The sequence below is a fragment of the Hippoglossus stenolepis genome, chromosome 14 (assembly GCF_022539355.2).
Source record: "Hippoglossus stenolepis isolate QCI-W04-F060 chromosome 14, HSTE1.2, whole genome shotgun sequence".
In the NCBI taxonomy this organism is placed as follows: Eukaryota; Metazoa; Chordata; class Actinopteri; order Pleuronectiformes; family Pleuronectidae; genus Hippoglossus; species Hippoglossus stenolepis.
The window spans coordinates 16,788,546-16,806,265 of NC_061496.1; the positions used below are offsets into that span (position 1 = coordinate 16,788,546).

The following is a 17,720-nucleotide window of genomic DNA, read 5'->3' on the forward strand; positions in this document are numbered from 1 at the left end:
CAAAAAAAAAGAAACTGTTGCCATATCCAACAACATATCATAACATCAACAATAATAGTAATAACAATAATAATGATAACCATAATGATGGACTATTCAAGAATTCATATCTTTTTCAATAAGATCAATAATTTAGTGCCAAAAATGCAGTGCACAGGTCCACATTTGAAGGTTCTAAATGAAACTCCACAGCCCTGATTATTAATGACATGCACTGATAATCAGTCTCTGCCTAATAAGAGGTCCTAAAGGACACTTTTCCATAGGATTTCAAAAAAATGTGTCATCTTGATTTGACAGAAACATTATTATAATCAACCTGCTGTGACACTGCTTTTCCCCATTAATACTTAGATAGTTTATCACACAGCAATATTAGGATATTTATCATTTAGTTTGTTCCTGGATAAAGTTTTATATTTTTTTTTCCTTATATTTTATACTTGACCTTTGTTACTTTATGCGTACAACAGTAAGATTGACTCAGACAGTTATTGAACTCACGTCCAGGAAGACAACGATTGAACGGGGGGTTCTGGCATTTTCAGCATTACTACTAGAACATAAAAACATAATAAATAGATATGGATATTGGAAAAATAAATGTATTTTCTTCTGTCTGATCATCCCTCCTTCACCTCCCCCCTTTTTGTTACCTTTCTTCAGAGTTGTTCAGCCTTGTTGCCTCAAACGTCCACAGGTGTGTGTTGGGTCCTGGTGGGAGACAGACAGACAGAGCGTGCTGCAGAGTGGGTGAGTCCATCATCTAAAACACAAAGAGAACAAAGAGAACAAATACAATCAATAAAGGTCTCTTACCTTATCTTATAAAATCTTTTTATATTTGTTTGTATTTTCAGATTTGCGCTGTAAAAACCGAACCTGGTTGTAATCTAAGCTTTGATGAGTTACTGTTCGATCAGCTCTGCTGGTTGCTCATGAAAAATCTGCGTTAATTGTCACTTTAAAAAGAAATTAGACTTTTTCTCCTTTGGGACACTCGGGATTTAACAACTATTTATTCAGGTTGAATCTCACTTCATTAGTTCAGAGTGAACTGCAACTAATTCTGTCGTCTCTTGTGTTTTGAGTGAAAGGACTTTTAAGTTGATTTCAGAGGATGTGTTCAGTTACTGATTGTCATCACTTAAAAGATAAATTCCGACAACATGACAACATATTTAAGAAACTTTCCCATGTGGGAGGACCAAAGCCTTAAACAAATGCAGAAATCTATCAAAATGTTGCACACAAACACTGCAATTTATTTGATTGTTGCACTTTTTATTATTCATATTTTATGCTTTCTAATTGAAAGTTTTTTTTCCAGGAGATTTTTATCTGTGATGTAATCTTTATTGTGCACACATCATTTATGTTGTACAAATATTCACCACTTTGGAGATCGGTAATAAATCTCACTTGTATTTATGAAAACGATCCGCTTTAAGGTCATTTGATTTGTGAACAAGAAAAGTAAGTGTATTTAATATGAATATATTATGCCTATCTAAGTCGAACACTGAGTAGTGCACATTGAAAATTATTATTAGTTCCCCTGTTGTCTGTCTGTCTGTCTGTTGGTTTACAAAAAAAAAACACAGAACAAATCTTTAATCTTCATGTTTTTACCCTCGCAAAAAAAAAATGCTGTCTCATGTTGAGAGAGAAACATCGCTCCCCACTGGTCAACACTGATACAGGAAAAAAAACCTCAAAGTGGTTCTGAGAATGAGCCAAATTAATGGATTAAAATTCAAAGGTCATGACTGACACATTGTGTGAAACCTCAACATGGCATCAAAGCAATGAGACACTGGAAGGGAATCAACTGTCTGCATTACCACCACACATTATATGTATCATAAATATAGAATAAAATCATATTATGGTGTTAACATGGCTCCAGGTAGTTTGACATAAGAGATGGCTTGTGCAGTGTCCTAGATGTAAAAAAAAATGTCCAGGCAAAAACAATGTGGTTACATTGTTGCCCACAAGAGGGCAACAGAGGACCTGCAGCCTCGACTCAAGCTGTAAATGTGTTTTGTGAGGAGGAGGAGGAGGAGGAGGAGGAGGAGGAGGAAGGACAGACTGTACAGGGAGGAAGCTGAGAGTAAAACCTCTTCATCACTGATACTTTGATTGTACTGGATGAACCAAGACTCACGTCTTTTATATATGTATAAAATCAGTAGAGAGATTAGTGATGTGATTGTAGCCCGTGAAGGTAAACAAATAATGTTTAGAAAATGTTTCTAGCAAATGTGTTATTTTAAGATCAAGAGGGCACAAACAATGAGATCTTACAGTCAGTTGAAGTTTCAGACATCTTGTGTCCATTATTCTAAACCTTTTATGTTAACAATGCATATTCATATATTTTTTAATGGAGAAGTGTCAATTAAAATGCTACAGCCTAATTTAATTTTACAGATCAGAGCAGACCAGAGTGACATCAGTGCTGAAGTTGCATGTTGCAGCTGAATACCCCACACCTCACCCTCCCCTTCCAAACATGAAGGAGAACCTGTGGTAGCCTTCAGTTGTCATAAAACTCAAAAGGTGTTCACTTTGTCCAGTTTGGGCCACTAAAAAACATGGTGACCCAAAAGTATAAAGTATTCATATATAAAGGGCCCATTCTAGGGTAAAGAAAACAACAATTTGTACAATTTAGATAAAACACACTCGTGAAAACATCATTAGGATTATTTTAAATCAAATTTCTGCCAATAGATCCCTTTCACCTAAATCTCACACACTGAACCTTTAAAGCAAGTAATGAAAATTGTAACTGCATCTTCCCCGTTTTCTTGTAGTGATACGTAATGAAAATGGTAAATGGATGGTTGGAGCACCACTGGATTCAATCTAAACTGGCTACTTACTACGACTAGTGCTTACCAGGCAGGAAAGTTACTGAGAATGTTTACTCAACTCAACAACTACTTTTATTCAAGGAAGATTTTAAATACAGGGCTTGTTCTATTGTAGTAGTATTTTGTGTTATAATATATAGATTTTAATTTTTTCCTTAACACAAGTAAATCATATAACACTGTTTCTACCACTGCAGGTTGGAAATAAAACATAATTGTAACTTAGTAGATACATTGACATAAATAATGATGAATACTTCTGTCAAAATAGAAGTATTCAGTGAGAGTCTCTCTGTTGTTAGAGAGAGAGAGAGAGAGAGAGAGAGAGAGAGAGAGAGAGAGAGAGAGAGAGGGGGGGAACACACACACACACACACACACACACACACACACACACACACACACACACACTGGGACTTGTGTGTTTGTGTGTGTGTGTGTGTGTGTAAGTGGAAACCAGCCTCATTGGCAGCATCGTCACGTGGTCTCCCATAGCAACCGGCGGGTGTCATCAGTTCCTGTGCTCAGCTTCAGCTTCATGTGCTGCTGCTTCTCTAACTTCACTTTCCTCCACACTTCTTCAGCTCTGCTAAACTTCACACCTTCACACACCTTTACACCTGACACGCGTTTACACCTGACACGCGTTTATCAGGGAGCTGGAGACCATGAGCCACCTCAGCCCGGGGTACGTACTCTTTACATGTCCGTGTTATTCTATGTGACTCTGAATGATTCCGATCAAACTTGAGGTTTTTACAGTCCGTGCAGCTGCTGTGTCTTTACACGTATCCCATAGTAACACTCTGAATTTGTGTTTTACTTCATCTCGACTCATATAAAAACCACCAAGTTAACTTAGGGAAGTGCCAACAGTCTTATTTTACTACTTTAAATGACTCTTAACCCTGTGCTAATGCTAAAGTTAAGCTAGCTAGTTCCCTTAAAGTGGAGTCAAAAGTTCACGCAGTGTTGTACGGTGGTGACGCAGTGTTGTTATCAGGGTGGAGGTACAGTGAACATGTCGTCAGGCTCCACTGGCTGTACTGTAAGAATTCAAATTCATTATGTCTTCATGTTTTTATGATAGATGTTTTGGAAATAAATGCCAATCAAACACTTCACACCATGTTATTCATGTCTAAACAGAAATGGGTTGATTGATACATTTCACTGTTGGGAATCATTTTGGAAAACAGTGTTTTCCTGTGAGAAACAAATGACCCTGAAGTGATAAGAAGAGCCAGCAGGAATAAAGATGTGACGACTACACTTTTTGTCAAAGAGATATTGAAATTCTTTACTTTAGTGAAATGATCAACTCTACAATGTAAATTCAGTGTGTTTCCATGTGAAGGAATGTAGCTACGGACATTAACTCATGTCCTGTGTACAGTTTTAAGGTGTTTGAGTTTTTCCATTTAATGCTACTTTGTGAACTCTATTGTTTTTAATGTATCGAGTGTCACATTTAAGCTAGTGTGTTATTTTCTATATTATCTTTATATTTTATATATGTGTTTTCTTTTTATGTATTGTCATTTATGACAAAGTTTATGGTTGAACTGTAAAATATAATTACATTTGTTTGTCATAAGGGTTTAAAAACGATATCCTAATGCCATTTTTTATTTTATTTTATATTTGTAACAGAATGTTTTTTACTCCCTAATATTGTTATTAGCTAATCGGCCAACTAAAAACCAATGTTAAAATTCACATACAGCATATTTAGAATAGAAACTGTAACACAAATGACACTAAAACAGATGTGATCAGCAGGTTATATTTCTGTGCCACCTCCCTCAGGATCAGAGAACGCCATGTATGATGACTGATAGTGCAACAATACTCCCCCGTACATGGAGCCAAAGATGAGGAGCACCACAGACAACTTAGACAGCCACACAAAGAGGAGGCAGACAGGGTTAAGTGTGCTGTCCCCTCTAGCTCCTGTGTGTAATCCGACACTGGTAACAGACCCTGCAGTTGGAGGATCCCCTTGTCTCGCACATAAATGTTGGAGGAAATCAAATCTGCGTTGGAAAAAAAAGCTGCTGTCAGACGGGCTGGGCTGTGGGAGGCTGACGTCTCAATAATGGGGACAACAAACAACTGCCAATAAACAAATGTGGTGTTGGGTCCCACTGAAGCATTTGATTAAGATTCTGGTTTTCTGTTTGGTGTAATCAAGAACTGTGGTGGAGGGAAGACGAAGTTTAAAGTCTGGATGTCCTTTGTGAAGTGAGGTCTTGTTTGGTGACGGAATCTGTTGAGTTTCCATTAGTTAATTGCCTCTGTGTTTTTATGGATCGTGTTTCTGCAGACTGATTTCAGCCTACAACAGTCTGACCGACAAACACCTCGCTGGATACTTCAGCAACACTCGCATCAGAAGACACTTGCAGAGAGCAGGACTGGTACGGATGTAGTGACAGATATTTGGTCTCGAACTTGAAACCACCCCCCCGTCTATCTTGCATTAGGAAAATTAAAACAAAGTCAAACAGGACGTCTTGGAATGACCATATACGTACAGATAAAATATTGACAAAGGACTTTATGAATAGTGACATTTTAACTTATAGTACATTCAGAATTGTTAAGAGAACATTATTATTTAATATAACAACCTGCTAATGATCTTTATTTAATATTGGCTATACAACTCACTGTCATGAAAGTTCCTCTCCAAGGACGTGGACATTTAATTGTTCTGGTGCTACCTTGCAGTGATGTGCAAAATATGAACTGTAGGTGACCTCAGATTAGAAACAATGTTATCACTCATCATAAACTCGTATTGATTGAGCAGTACTGACACTTTTGTCGTTTTCAGATCACCAGGAGTGGCCGAATCGTTCCAGACAAAGAGTACAGACACAAGCTGAACCAGCGAGCCCACCAGAGACATGTTCGTGAATGTCTCGCCCAGGCCATTTTCTACAAGGTGCTGGAGATGGAGGTGAGGTGAACACAGTGTACCCGAAACAAAAACAGTGGGGAAACAAACTCCTCTGTACCTTATGAGTGCTTCTCCTTGCATAATAATCAATGTCAGTTTGTTCTGTGCCCCTCCCATGCAGCGTCTCCATCAAATCGAGATCAAAAGGAAACTGGAGGAGTTTGCAAGTAGGGAACGAGTGCACAAGATCAAGGTAGATCATTTACATTTTAACACTGCTTTGTCAGAGTTTAATGACCCTTAAATGATGTGACATAATGCCTGTTCATAACGTCAGCCTTTGTTTGCACATCGTTGATCTATTAAAAACAATCCCATTTCAGTGTCTAAGGACACAGATGATCCGGTCTGTATGAGTCATCTGTTTTGAAAGTAAAATGATCAATTTAAGTGACGTGAATCATTTGAACCACAATATTACTTGATTTGGAACAAAGGTTTTCACATGAAGCAACATAGTGTCTCAATAAATGGTCTTTTTTTTGGAAGGTGGATCGCTCCAGAAGGTATGAAGACGACATCATCCCCGTCCTGTCTCCACACCCGCCCACGGGTGTCAGGGGTTTCCGGAAGCAGCACTCTGGACCCGAGGGGGAGCACTCCGAGTCCTCCGAGTCCGTGAGTGCAAACAGAAGCCTTTGGTGCAGTCGTAGATTGAGGGGACACTGATGTAGTTTTTAAAATTTCAATGTTCCTGAAAATCACTGTTAAAATGCATCATCCCTCAAACTTAAGTTAAAAATCGGAGACAGTTGATGGGTGAGGTATTGTACAATTTCAACATATTGGGAAATGTGCTTATTTACCTGAAGAGAAATAGAAAAGTCTATTGACAGATGATTCCATGTCTGAACTGTAAATATGAAGCCATAGCCAGCAGCTAGTTAGCTTAGCTTAGCATAGAGACAGGGAATAAAAGGGGAAAGTTATTAGCTTTGTCCAAAGGAAACAAAATCCAACGAGCAGCACCTCTAAACATCACTTATTAACTCATTTATTTGATCAGTATAAAAACCGAAAGTGAAGAGGACACGTTTGGATCAGTAGAAAATGTGCTGGACTTTTTCTACTTCTTGACTTTCTCAGGTTTACAGTGGTTGCCAGGCTACCACTTACTAAGCCTACTGTCTGCTGGCTCCAGTACAGATTTGAGGGTGGGATCAGTCTGCTTGTCTGATTCACATTAAGAAAGTGGATCTCCCAAAAAAGTTACTATTTCTTTATCAACTGAGATCATCATGTTTGTGTGACAGAGACGTAAACAGAGAGAATTCGATCAGTAGCCAAACGCTGACAGTTGTCATGTTAACACGGACACTTGAGACTGAAGAGCTGTCTCAGCGGCTGTTTGCTCTGTGAGTGTTTGAAGTGAAGTAGAGGGATTAGATTCATGTTTTCATTGAAACATAGAAAATCACTGAGCTCGATGCCAGAATAAATAGAGCCAGTAATCCTCCATCTCTGTGTTTACTCTGTGAGATCTCTCTCTTCGTCTCAAGCTTCCTGCTCAGCAGATGAATGAGCTCGAGCTAATGACACTCCAGCTCGTTTTGACTATAAGTGAAAGTTTTTATTCTAACATGCAACAAGACATTTTATGACAACTAAAGTGGACGAGAGAAACGAAAGTTGTGGGTGGTTTGAGCAATTTCTAATATTTGGTGCGTCCACTTTTCCTCGGCTTACTCCTACTGCTGTGCTTAAAATCTGCTTAATTTGGAAACTGCATCATCAAGGTCCCACTGACTCTCCTGTGTTAGAAATCCATCAATCACAACTTCAGGTAGCCTTTATAAACTGGATCAATCCAATATTTTCTTACTAGGAATATGGCTTTTTTTCTTATCAATATTTGTGTGTATATTCTTCTTTATCTTTCTGGACTTGTGAAATATAAAAACCATATCACACAAGTTAGAGTTTATCTAAACCTTCATGTATTATGTTTATGGGATGCAGTGTTGTTAGTTACTATTCTCAAAAATGCTGATACCGAGGTCTCCATGGTGATACACAGTGTTTTTAATTAGCAGAATGCTGACAGTAATTGTTTTTGTATTGTAGCTGGGATCGTCTCGACCCAACACGGCTCCGGGGAAGATGCAGAGGCCGGTGCGTCTGAAGCCGATCCACAGTAACGGCACCACGGCCTCACTGAGACGCAGCTCCCCTTACAGGCTCCAAGAGTCCTCCAATGAGAACGATCCGCTGTTCAACTGCACTGTGAGACTGTGACACATACGACATTCATGCATTCACCCACCTGCTTGTATGGAGGGTGTGCAGGACACTTTTATATTGTTTGGACACTACTCTTTAGAGAACTTTAATTAAAAACTCTTAACAGTATCATACTGCATATTAAACCATTTGGCTACACGCTCAGAAATGTGTTTTGTTTAATTCTAACTGTATAAAAGTTAACCCTTCCATGTTTCCACATCACACATCTACAGTTCTTATAACCACCCTATCAGCTCTACGTAGACAAATAACTCCCCAACAAATGCACAGTCACTGTCTTTTCAACTAAAGTGACCTCATTAACTTCCCTCCCAGATGACCAAGGAGTCGCGGAGACGTTTGACTACAATGGAGACCTCCAATGACATCTCCCCCTACCGCCTCCCTGTCATCAACAACTTTGTTGTTACCCCAGTGCCTCCAGCCACAAAGAGGAAAGAGAGGGGGCTCAAGGTTACTCCCAGCGGCGGCACGCTCAGAGGCCGCAGACTGCGCCCCACCACCGCCACCAGTGGTGCTAACGTCACTGAGGTCTTTGTCCCTCTTTTTGTTTTCCCCAGCAACGAAACTCTCCACAACACACTTACAGGCGGCAGCGTCAGTGGATTCATTTGGAAAGGCCATTCAAATTTCACGCATTGATGTTCACTTAGAAGTAGGAAGTTATACTGTGTCTTTTTGTGTGTCTGATAAATTTGTATCTTGTAATCTCTGGTTCAGTTTACTAACACTATGCATAACATTTTACTGACTTAAGTTATTAATTAATGAACTTATTAATTACACATTGTCAACTGAGCTTGTTTTTGCTATACTGCGATTAATCAGAACAAAATGTCAGTGGTAAGACAAAATGCAATAGGAAAAATAAAGCACTGATATATTATAAGACTAATTTCCATTACATTTATCACTGCAAAGAATCAGTCTATTTCATCAAACCTGTCATGTCATTTCCTAAATTGATTGATTAAACTCTCCAGGACCCCCCCATGCTGAGGAGCTCTGTGCACCACAGCAGGGTGTGTGTGAACATGGTGTACTTTGGCAAAACTGTGCATCTCTCCCACGACCTGACCGACCTGAGGGACGATGTGAAAGTGTTCCAGCAGCACTGCGGAGGAGAGAACCTGTCTGTGTATAAAGGAAAGCTCCGCGAGGGAGGTCAGTGTGACCATCTGAGTTAGTGTTTGTTTAAATGTGTGTGTGTGTACATTTAGATAAACCATTGGTGGGGATCCTCAGACATGCATCACATCCTCCACCTCCTTCATTTTTCCCCTCAGAGTCCTTCCAGTTCATTTCGAGGCGACACAGAGGCTTCCCCTTCAGTTTGACCTTCTTCCTGAACGGGCTGCAGGTGGAGCGGCTGAGCTCCTGCTGCGAGTTCAAACACAGGAAAGGCTCCAGACTTGGCGGCAGGCACGGACACTTTGGCTTCGTCAGCGTAGAGGGGGCCTCTCCCTGCTTTAAGTAAGGTCTTCTTTTAAAGGCACCCTGTGTCTCTAACAAAGGAAATGAATTGGCACATAACAACACAACTGAAGTGAAAATGGCAATAAGAAGCAGAAATGTATGACTTCCATTAATTTGACATTTTGGGGAAAAAGTTATGCTTTTCTTTCTTAACCAGGAATTAGATCAGAGCAGATTGAACCCATGATACATTTTACCTGTGGCTAGTTAGATTTTGCTACCTTTGGACAGCAGCAGGCCAGATGTTTCCCTTTGTTTCGTATTACTACGTTTTCCTGCCTTCAAATTTATGAAAGGGATCAAACGTAGAAGATCAAATAACAGACAGTCATCATCATGCAATTTTAGAGTTTTAGAGAGTTTTAAACAAAGAGAGTGAATATTGTTGATCTGATGGTCACAAACAGGAGTCCAGTTAAAAATCAATGTCGCTCTGTCTCTGCTTCGTTTGCTTACTACTTTAACTTCCTGAATAAATCATCATGTCAGTATTCTGTTGTCAGATTATTGACCGTTGTTGGAAGTTTAATGACCGATATGAAAGTGGTGTTTATCTTCTCAGCAAGAATTAAGAATTATTCTTTTAAACTGAGCTTATGTTTATGGACATTATTCAGGTGCATCATAGCGATGGGATTGGACAAAAAACCCACACCACCACCAAAGAGGGTGAAAGAGGAGGGAGGAAGAGAGGAGTCGGTCATCAGCCAGAAGGATGCTCCTGAGATGGAAACAGAAATGACCGGAGAGGATGCTGCCTCCCAGTCCGACTGTGAAAAAAGTCCTCCACAGGAAGTGGAGTGTCGAGTCAAAGAGGCACATGTAACTGTGCAGAGCAGAGTCAGAGATGGTATACAAAACACTGTATCACTAAGAGAAATATAAAAACAGACTTTTCTTTACCATCTTTGTCAATAAATGTTCCTTGTCTTAACTCAGATTATGAAGAAGATTTTGAGGCAGACGACGAGGGCCCTGTGGAAGAGGCGAAAGAAAAGAAATCCCCATCTCCATCCAGTGACACTGAGACGCAGGTTAAAGAGATGGATGCATCGGAGACTGAAGACGATGAGAAGGACGGTGGGTGATACTCCTCGTTTGAAAACATTTTCCAAATGACGCATGAGAGGAAAATAACTGAGAGGAATGTGGCATTACACCATAAACACATATGTTATTAATTTGAAATCTGCTTTTAATACAGTAAAAAACTTTAATTTGTTGTGCTCTCAAAAGCATTCAAATACTTGTTTCTTCTGATTACGTCTAAATCCCAGTAAAATATTTAAAATATCACTATATGTTGTATCCTATATTGTAAAAAATAATAAAACTTGGAAAAAAAGAGAAAAATCTCTAAACCTTTAGAAAGGTTTAATGATGCATTTCCTTTCTTATTGAGGAATTCATATTCATTTATACTGGAAGTGTGGAGAATGATTATCTTGTGAAAGAATTAAAAATGCTCTCTTTCTTGTACAGACGACATGAAGTCTCGTTCAGGCTCCAGCTGTACAAGTAGCGACCAGGAGGCAAGTGATGATGAAGCCACACAAGACCACAGAGAGAAAGTGGAGCAGACTGCAGCGGTTGATGAAGAAGAAACTGTTGCTCCACCAGACGAGAAAGATGAAACATATCCGGAAGAAGCAGCTGCGACTGAGGCTGAGTCTGGTGCGGCTAAAGAACCTGACTTACAGAACAGTGCGGGGGACAGCACAGAGATCAACATCTCTGACACCAGCGTCCCCTTGGGGCAGGAGCTCAAACAGAGTGATGACACCTCAGGAGAAAAGAAGGAGGAGAAAACAGAGGATGAGGGCAAACAGGAGGAGCAGGGGCCGGAGAGGGGTGAGTAAAAAACCAACAGGTAGATTTCACCTGAGTGAGGAATGGTTCCGTCCATCTCGTATGGAGGTTTTTCCACTATTATCACAACCAGGGCTGTGTAATGGTTTATATGTAATTCACGTAATACAATATAACAGCAAATTAATGATTATTGTCACAGTAGTACAGTACTGTGATATTTAAATTATAGTATGGATGATGTTCTTACATTTTAATAGTGGAAAAATTGGGTGTCTGTCATTTTTTTCTTTCCTTATTCTTCGTTTATTTTGTGTGTAATTATCTTTTTGGTCTCGTCCACTTTTCAATGTCAAACATCAGTTTCATTAAAAGTGAGTTTTAAGTTGTTTTGATATTTACAAGAAATTGTCACATTGATTGCATTTCACAAAATATTTATGCTGTTTGCTTTTTTACTGCTGCACTATACAGTTTGGATTAAAATGATTAGTGCCATGAAATAAATCTAAACAGCAGAAAACAAAGTGGAAGCCCTCAGGGGGTGAAAGTGCAATCATATATGAAGGAGGAAGCTGCCGCTGATGTAAAAATACATGTATTTCTAAAGTGCACACACTTAAAATGGCAGTATTTCTAAAAACACAAAACATGCATCTGTGAAGAGCTGCTGAATATTCATGTATAGACTCTGCACACAAACAAATACAAGCAGCTTCCTACCTTCTTTTTCTTCTTCAATTTCATGTAAACACTCAACTTACACATGGTTAGAAAATGTATTATAATGGAACTCTATTGTTCCAAAGTTAAGAGATTTTCTTTGTCTTATTTCTATATTTAAAACTAAGTTAAAGTGTGCTTTGTGTTTCCATTTTTTTTGTGCGTGTACTGAATTGTGTGTTTTTTTAATTATCATTTTGCATGTTGTGTTGCTCCCTTGTTTGCCCCTTGAAAGATTAAAGAAATATTGTTTGTTCATGGTTGTATGTGTCTTCATTGGCTCAGTTCTCTCATTGCATTTGCATTGTCTTATTCTTTTTAACATTTGACCTCGCCACCATGAGTCAATTACAAAGGTTCAAAGGTGCGTTCATATCATTTCATGTGCTCTTATCTCTTTTCTTTCTCAAGCTAAATCTGTGCAGGAGAAACTGGTGGAGGCCATCCTGAAGGAGTCGCAGTGCAGCTCTGAGCCTGAACTGAGCGACACCAGCACAGAGGAGGACGAGGAGGCCACCGATAAATGCCATGGACAGAAGAGCAATGGTACATAGTTTTTAAATTCATTAAAATGATTATGTTATATGAAAATACACAATTTTCTCATTACATCTCATTGTATTTTACAGATGTTGTTCCAGAGCAGCTACAGACTCTCGCAGAGGAGCTGAAATCTGAAGAAAGTGTTGTTGAAGCTGAAGTTGTTGAAGATCAGGAGGAGACATCTGAGCCAAAAGAACAGGAGGAGGATGGAACCGAAAAAGAGCTTCATGAGAACAGGGATAGCACCAAAGATGAGCTGGACAAAGAACTGGATGAAGATGATGAAAAGCCTGCATCAGAAGAAGAAGAAGAGAAGTTGGAGGACAGGGGTGCAGCGCTTCATGCTGTGTCTGAAGGGAACATGACACCAGAAAACAAAGCTTCAGAACCTGAGGAGGATACAGTAGCTAAACGCAACGATTCGGAAGCTGCACAGAAAGATGTAGAGAGTGAGGAGAAAACGGCAGAAGCAGAGGAGGCGGATGAATCATCGATATCAGAGCTGGATAGAAAGACTGACGAGACAGCGGCGTCGGATAATGCAGAGGAAGAGGCGATGACAGTGAGCGAGACAGTGGAGATGAAAGTGGAGCCCTCAGAGGAGCGAGAGGCCCTCAGCTGTGAAGAGGCACCTGTGAGTGACACAGAGGAGAGGCAGCAGGGAGACAGCACGGCAGCATCACAAGCAGAAGTCACGACGGAGGATTCGAGCAGCTCGGTGGAGGGGAGCGCAGACACCACAGTGGAAAAAACAGCAGATATTAGTGAAGACAGTGTAAAGGACGAGGGCAGTAAAGATGATGTTAAAAAGGAAGAAGCAGAGCTAATGAGTGAGGATGGGAATCGGCAAGAAGAAGAGTTGGGAGGAGAGCAGAGAGAAAGGTCTGTGGAAACAAATGATGAGGTAGAGAAGGAGAAATCTGAGGAGGAAAGTAAGGAAGCAGAAGGTGAAAATTGTGGAGAAAAGGAAGAGAATGAAAAAGAGGAAGAGGGCAAAGATGAAAGTAAGACAGAAGAAATTATAGAAGATGAGGCAAATGTTGTAGAAGATACTAGGACTGACTCAAACCCTGAAAGGCAGACAAATGAAGAACCTGCTGATGAAGAAGATGAAGTTGCACATGAAGAGAAAGCAGAGGAATCAGAAAAAGACGAGGGTAGTGAAAGTGTTGAGAATAAAAATGACGAGGAAGAATCTGAAGCAAAGGAAGCCGTGATTGATAAAACCAGTGACGGTGAGGAAGTAAAGGAGACAAAGGCAGAGAGGGATGAAGAAAAGGGTGAGGAAGCAGAAAAAGAAGAGAGAAATGAGGAAGAACAAATGGAATCTGAAAAGAGTAAAGATGACAATGAGGAAGCTGAAGAGGGAGAAGAAAAGTCTGCGATTACCGTAGAACCTGAGAAAAATACTGATGACGAGAAGACATCTAGCAAAAATACAGCTGAGTCAGCTGTCAATGAAACAGCAGATGGAAATAAAACGACTGAACACACGGTGGAGTCTGAAGATGCTAAGAAAGAAACTGAAGGAGCGAGTTCCAACAGTGAGAGGGGAGAAATTGATGGTGAAAATGGAGAGATTTCTACCGGAGGGGAAAGAAATAGTCATAATGATGATGAGATAGAAGTTTCAAAGGAGGAGAGAAATGATGAGAAAGCAGCCGAGCATGTTGAAGACGAAAGAATAACAGAGGAGGAACCGACTGAAGGTGAAAGTGCGGAGGTTAAAGAAGCAGAGTCTGGAGATGGTGCTGGAAAACCTGACGAGGACGAGGTTGAGCAGGATCATGGAACAGATGCGTCAGAAAGTGAAGCTCGGGAAAGAGACGACAGTGATAAACAAGAGGAAACTGCTCAAAAAGATCCTGAGCAAGAGAGCGAAGAAACGGAGATAACAGAGGAATCTAAACCAGATCACATGGATACTGACAGAGAGCAAATGAAACAAGACGAAAATGGCAACAAACCTGAACTCAATGAAAACACAGATTCAGACTTGATCGAAAATATCGATAGTAAGGTCAACGAGGATGAGGCACAATCTTCAGCACCCACAGATGAGGGTTTAGGTGGTACAAGTCATAAATTAGACGAGTCCACCGCAACATCTGACAAAAAAACATGCTCTGATCAACATGCTGCTGTCGCCAATGGAGAAAACGGAGAGGACGCGGAGGAGGCGAGCAAGGCCTCAGAGGAAGGAGCAAGTGTGCTGCTCAAACCTCAAGCACCAAACGAGGAGGCTCCTAACGCAGAAGAGAGCGTCGCAGTGGATAAAGAAAGTCCAGAGGCCCTGGCAGCAGAAGACAGCACAGATCTGGTCACAAACTGGGTAAACACGCATCAAATGTCAAAGGACTTCGAGACGTTTGTCGAACCTTTAGAGGATTTGAGGGAAGAGACGTCAGAGGCTCAAGTGTACAGTAAAGAAGAGACGAAATCTACAGAGCTGATGAGGGTAGAGACTCCACCTGAGGTGATGAAGAAGAGTGAAAAGGAGGAAAACGAGCAAATACACAAAGTTGAAAGTGAAGAAAAACTGGAAGCTGTAGAGTCGGAGATTGAGAGCAAACCCTGTGAAGATGAACCTCAGAGCGACGCCATCAAAGATACGACCCAGGAGAAAGAGGAGACTGAGGTGGAGGAATTAAACCAGATGATGCAGACTGAAGAAAATGATGAAGAGTCTTCAAACGGACAAAGAAAACGAAGCAAGGAATCTCTAGAGGAAGACAAGGATCAAAAAGGACCAACACAGACGCAAAGTGATGTTTCAAAGACTGAAGTGGAAAGCATTGCCAGTACTCATCGTTCTGGTGCCAGTCTCAAAGCTGAGAGTGTCACAGAGGAACAAAGTGAAGAGAAAACCTCTGCTCGTGATCCAGAGAAAGCAACAGAAACTGAAGAGACAAAATATCTCCAACCTGCGTCCAAAATAGACGAGGACAATGAGCGCCCGGCGAGTCCAGGTGGAGCCAAAGATGCCGAGGAATCATTGGGGAAAACAGAGGAGCAGAGTCGAGAAGTGACGGAAATAACTGATTTTACAACGTCCAAGTCCGACGATGGAAGCCAAGAGGAGTCCCACGACGGAGGGATCCGGCCCAAAACGTCCGGCGGCAGCCTGGACGGAGAGAGAAGGGACGAGCAGCTGATCAAAGACATCAAACGCACCCTGAGCAAAGACAGACTGAGTTCGTTCTCCGTGGATGACACGCTGTTTGGGAGCAGTTCGTATCCTTTGCTGAGCGCAGCGAGGACGGAGAGTTGACGCTAGAGTGGCTGGCACTAAGGTACAGTGACTCCTCAAAAGCAGCTAAATCGGAAAGCTATTCAATTATAAAAGTTAAAAAATATTTTTTTCTAAACTTCCAGATATATATAAGAGAAAACTGTGATGCATTTAGACAATTAGATGGCACAGAATATTTAGGTTTTATGGTCATTTTCAGACATGAACTCTGGAAAATTGGACATTTTCTGGAGTTTGCCTTTCACATATGAAGAGCACAGCTGGAGATTGTCCGGGTAAGACAAGTTCACAACAACAGGAAAATGTCCGAAACATTCAGGTGAGGGGTGGTGTCTGGGTAGAGAATACAGGAGGCAGGACAGGGTGTATAAATAATGCTTTGGGAATCACATGTTATTGTTGTTGGCCCTTATCACCAAAAGCTCTCAAATCTCCTATTTCCTTTTTCTTCCTGAGATATTTGTATTCATCTAGTTTTGTGTCTCTTGCGTGTTAGAAACATCAACAACATCATTCTTTTGGAATTTTCTGGACATTTTCCTGCTGCATTCTCACATAAGCTCACTCGGACATTTTACTGTGGGACTGGCAGGAAAAGTTCCAGAAAATCTCCAGAGCAACTGACTCAGACGTTTGCGTTCTCATATACACCCCCAGTAAATTTCAGGAAAATGTCCGGATTTCAGTTCGTGTCTGAAAGCAGCTTGTGTCTGATGATGAAACAACGATGAGCTAAAGTGAATTCCAGATGACCTTAGCCGTCAAGTGTCTTGTAGCTTCTCTGTTCACGTTACAATAACTTCTCAGTCTTCATCCCTCAATCACCAGAAGAAGTAGCTGCATAATGAGTCATGACTGCCGTATTAAAATCTCCACAATAGACCATCACTTCCTATTGTCGGTAACAAAGAGGCGTAGGTTTTTTGAGAGCTATCAGGTGCAGCAGCGATCACCTATTACCTGTAAACAGATCCTCCTCCACTCACGCTCACAAATGATTGAATTATTCATGGGTGTTGGGACTCCCACAGTTGAGTTGGCCCCTGATACACACTTAGTGTTTCCACTGGCCGCGCACATGCACAACTTTAAAGTGCTTCAGCCGTGATCAGAGATGTTTCTGTGCTCTGTGTCTGTCAATGACAAATTTTAGTCAGAGCTTTGACATAATGATTTGTTTAGATGACAGTGTCTAGACGAGGGTTTCTGCAGGTTTCAACAAGTTTAACTGAAGATTCTTTAACACCATTATGAACAGAATTTGAGACCCATGTCACGTACGAAAGATATGAATATATGAATAAAAGGAGTCCCAGAATTACTCACATTTCCCCATAAATGAAGAAGAAGTGATGTGACCGAGTAGAGAACTGGAATGTCCCTCAGTAGAGTGCATACCTCCACCAAGGCCCACCAGTATGAAATCACATTTAAACCCACTAGATCTACATTTCGATTTCGATTTGCACCAACATTTCAGGTGAGGGGGGGGCGCATCAACACCAGCGTTGGTTCTTATCACCGCAAACTCTCTTGACTTCTTTGTTGGTGTCTTCTACATGAATGGCACTGCTTTTTCATTTTGGCGTCTTTCGCGTGTGAGAAGCTTCATCAACCTGCCGGGGATCCCTCGCTGTGTGCTCACCTCGACTTCTGCGTTCGAACACACGTCCTCCGGAGAAACTGCGGAGGATCTCAGGAGTTCAGTGAATGTCTGAAAGCAGCTTAACAGACAAACACAAAACCTCCTTGGAGAAAGTAATAAGTACTTCAGATTTATTTATGCTGCCTGATCACATGATGTAGTGTGTTTGTGAGGCTTCAT

At 40.8% G+C, this 17,720-nt stretch overlaps 1 protein-coding gene across 1 annotated transcript; it reads left to right on the plus strand.

Moving 5' to 3' along the window:
- The first annotated feature begins 3,376 nt into the window (after positions 1-3,376).
- On the plus strand, positions 3,377-17,679 carry erich3 (glutamate-rich 3). Its single transcript, XM_047342983.1, has 14 exons — positions 3,377-3,570; positions 5,209-5,302; positions 5,722-5,847; positions 5,969-6,040; positions 6,337-6,465; positions 7,912-8,070; positions 8,407-8,622; positions 9,075-9,255; positions 9,378-9,564; positions 10,185-10,417; positions 10,507-10,647; positions 11,050-11,418; positions 12,511-12,645; positions 12,729-17,679. Exons 1-14 carry the CDS (start codon positions 3,551-3,553, stop codon positions 15,911-15,913), a joined length of 5,247 nt encoding a protein of 1,748 aa, XP_047198939.1. The 5' UTR covers positions 3,377-3,550; the 3' UTR covers positions 15,914-17,679.
- The last annotated feature ends 41 nt before the right edge of the window (positions 17,680-17,720 follow it).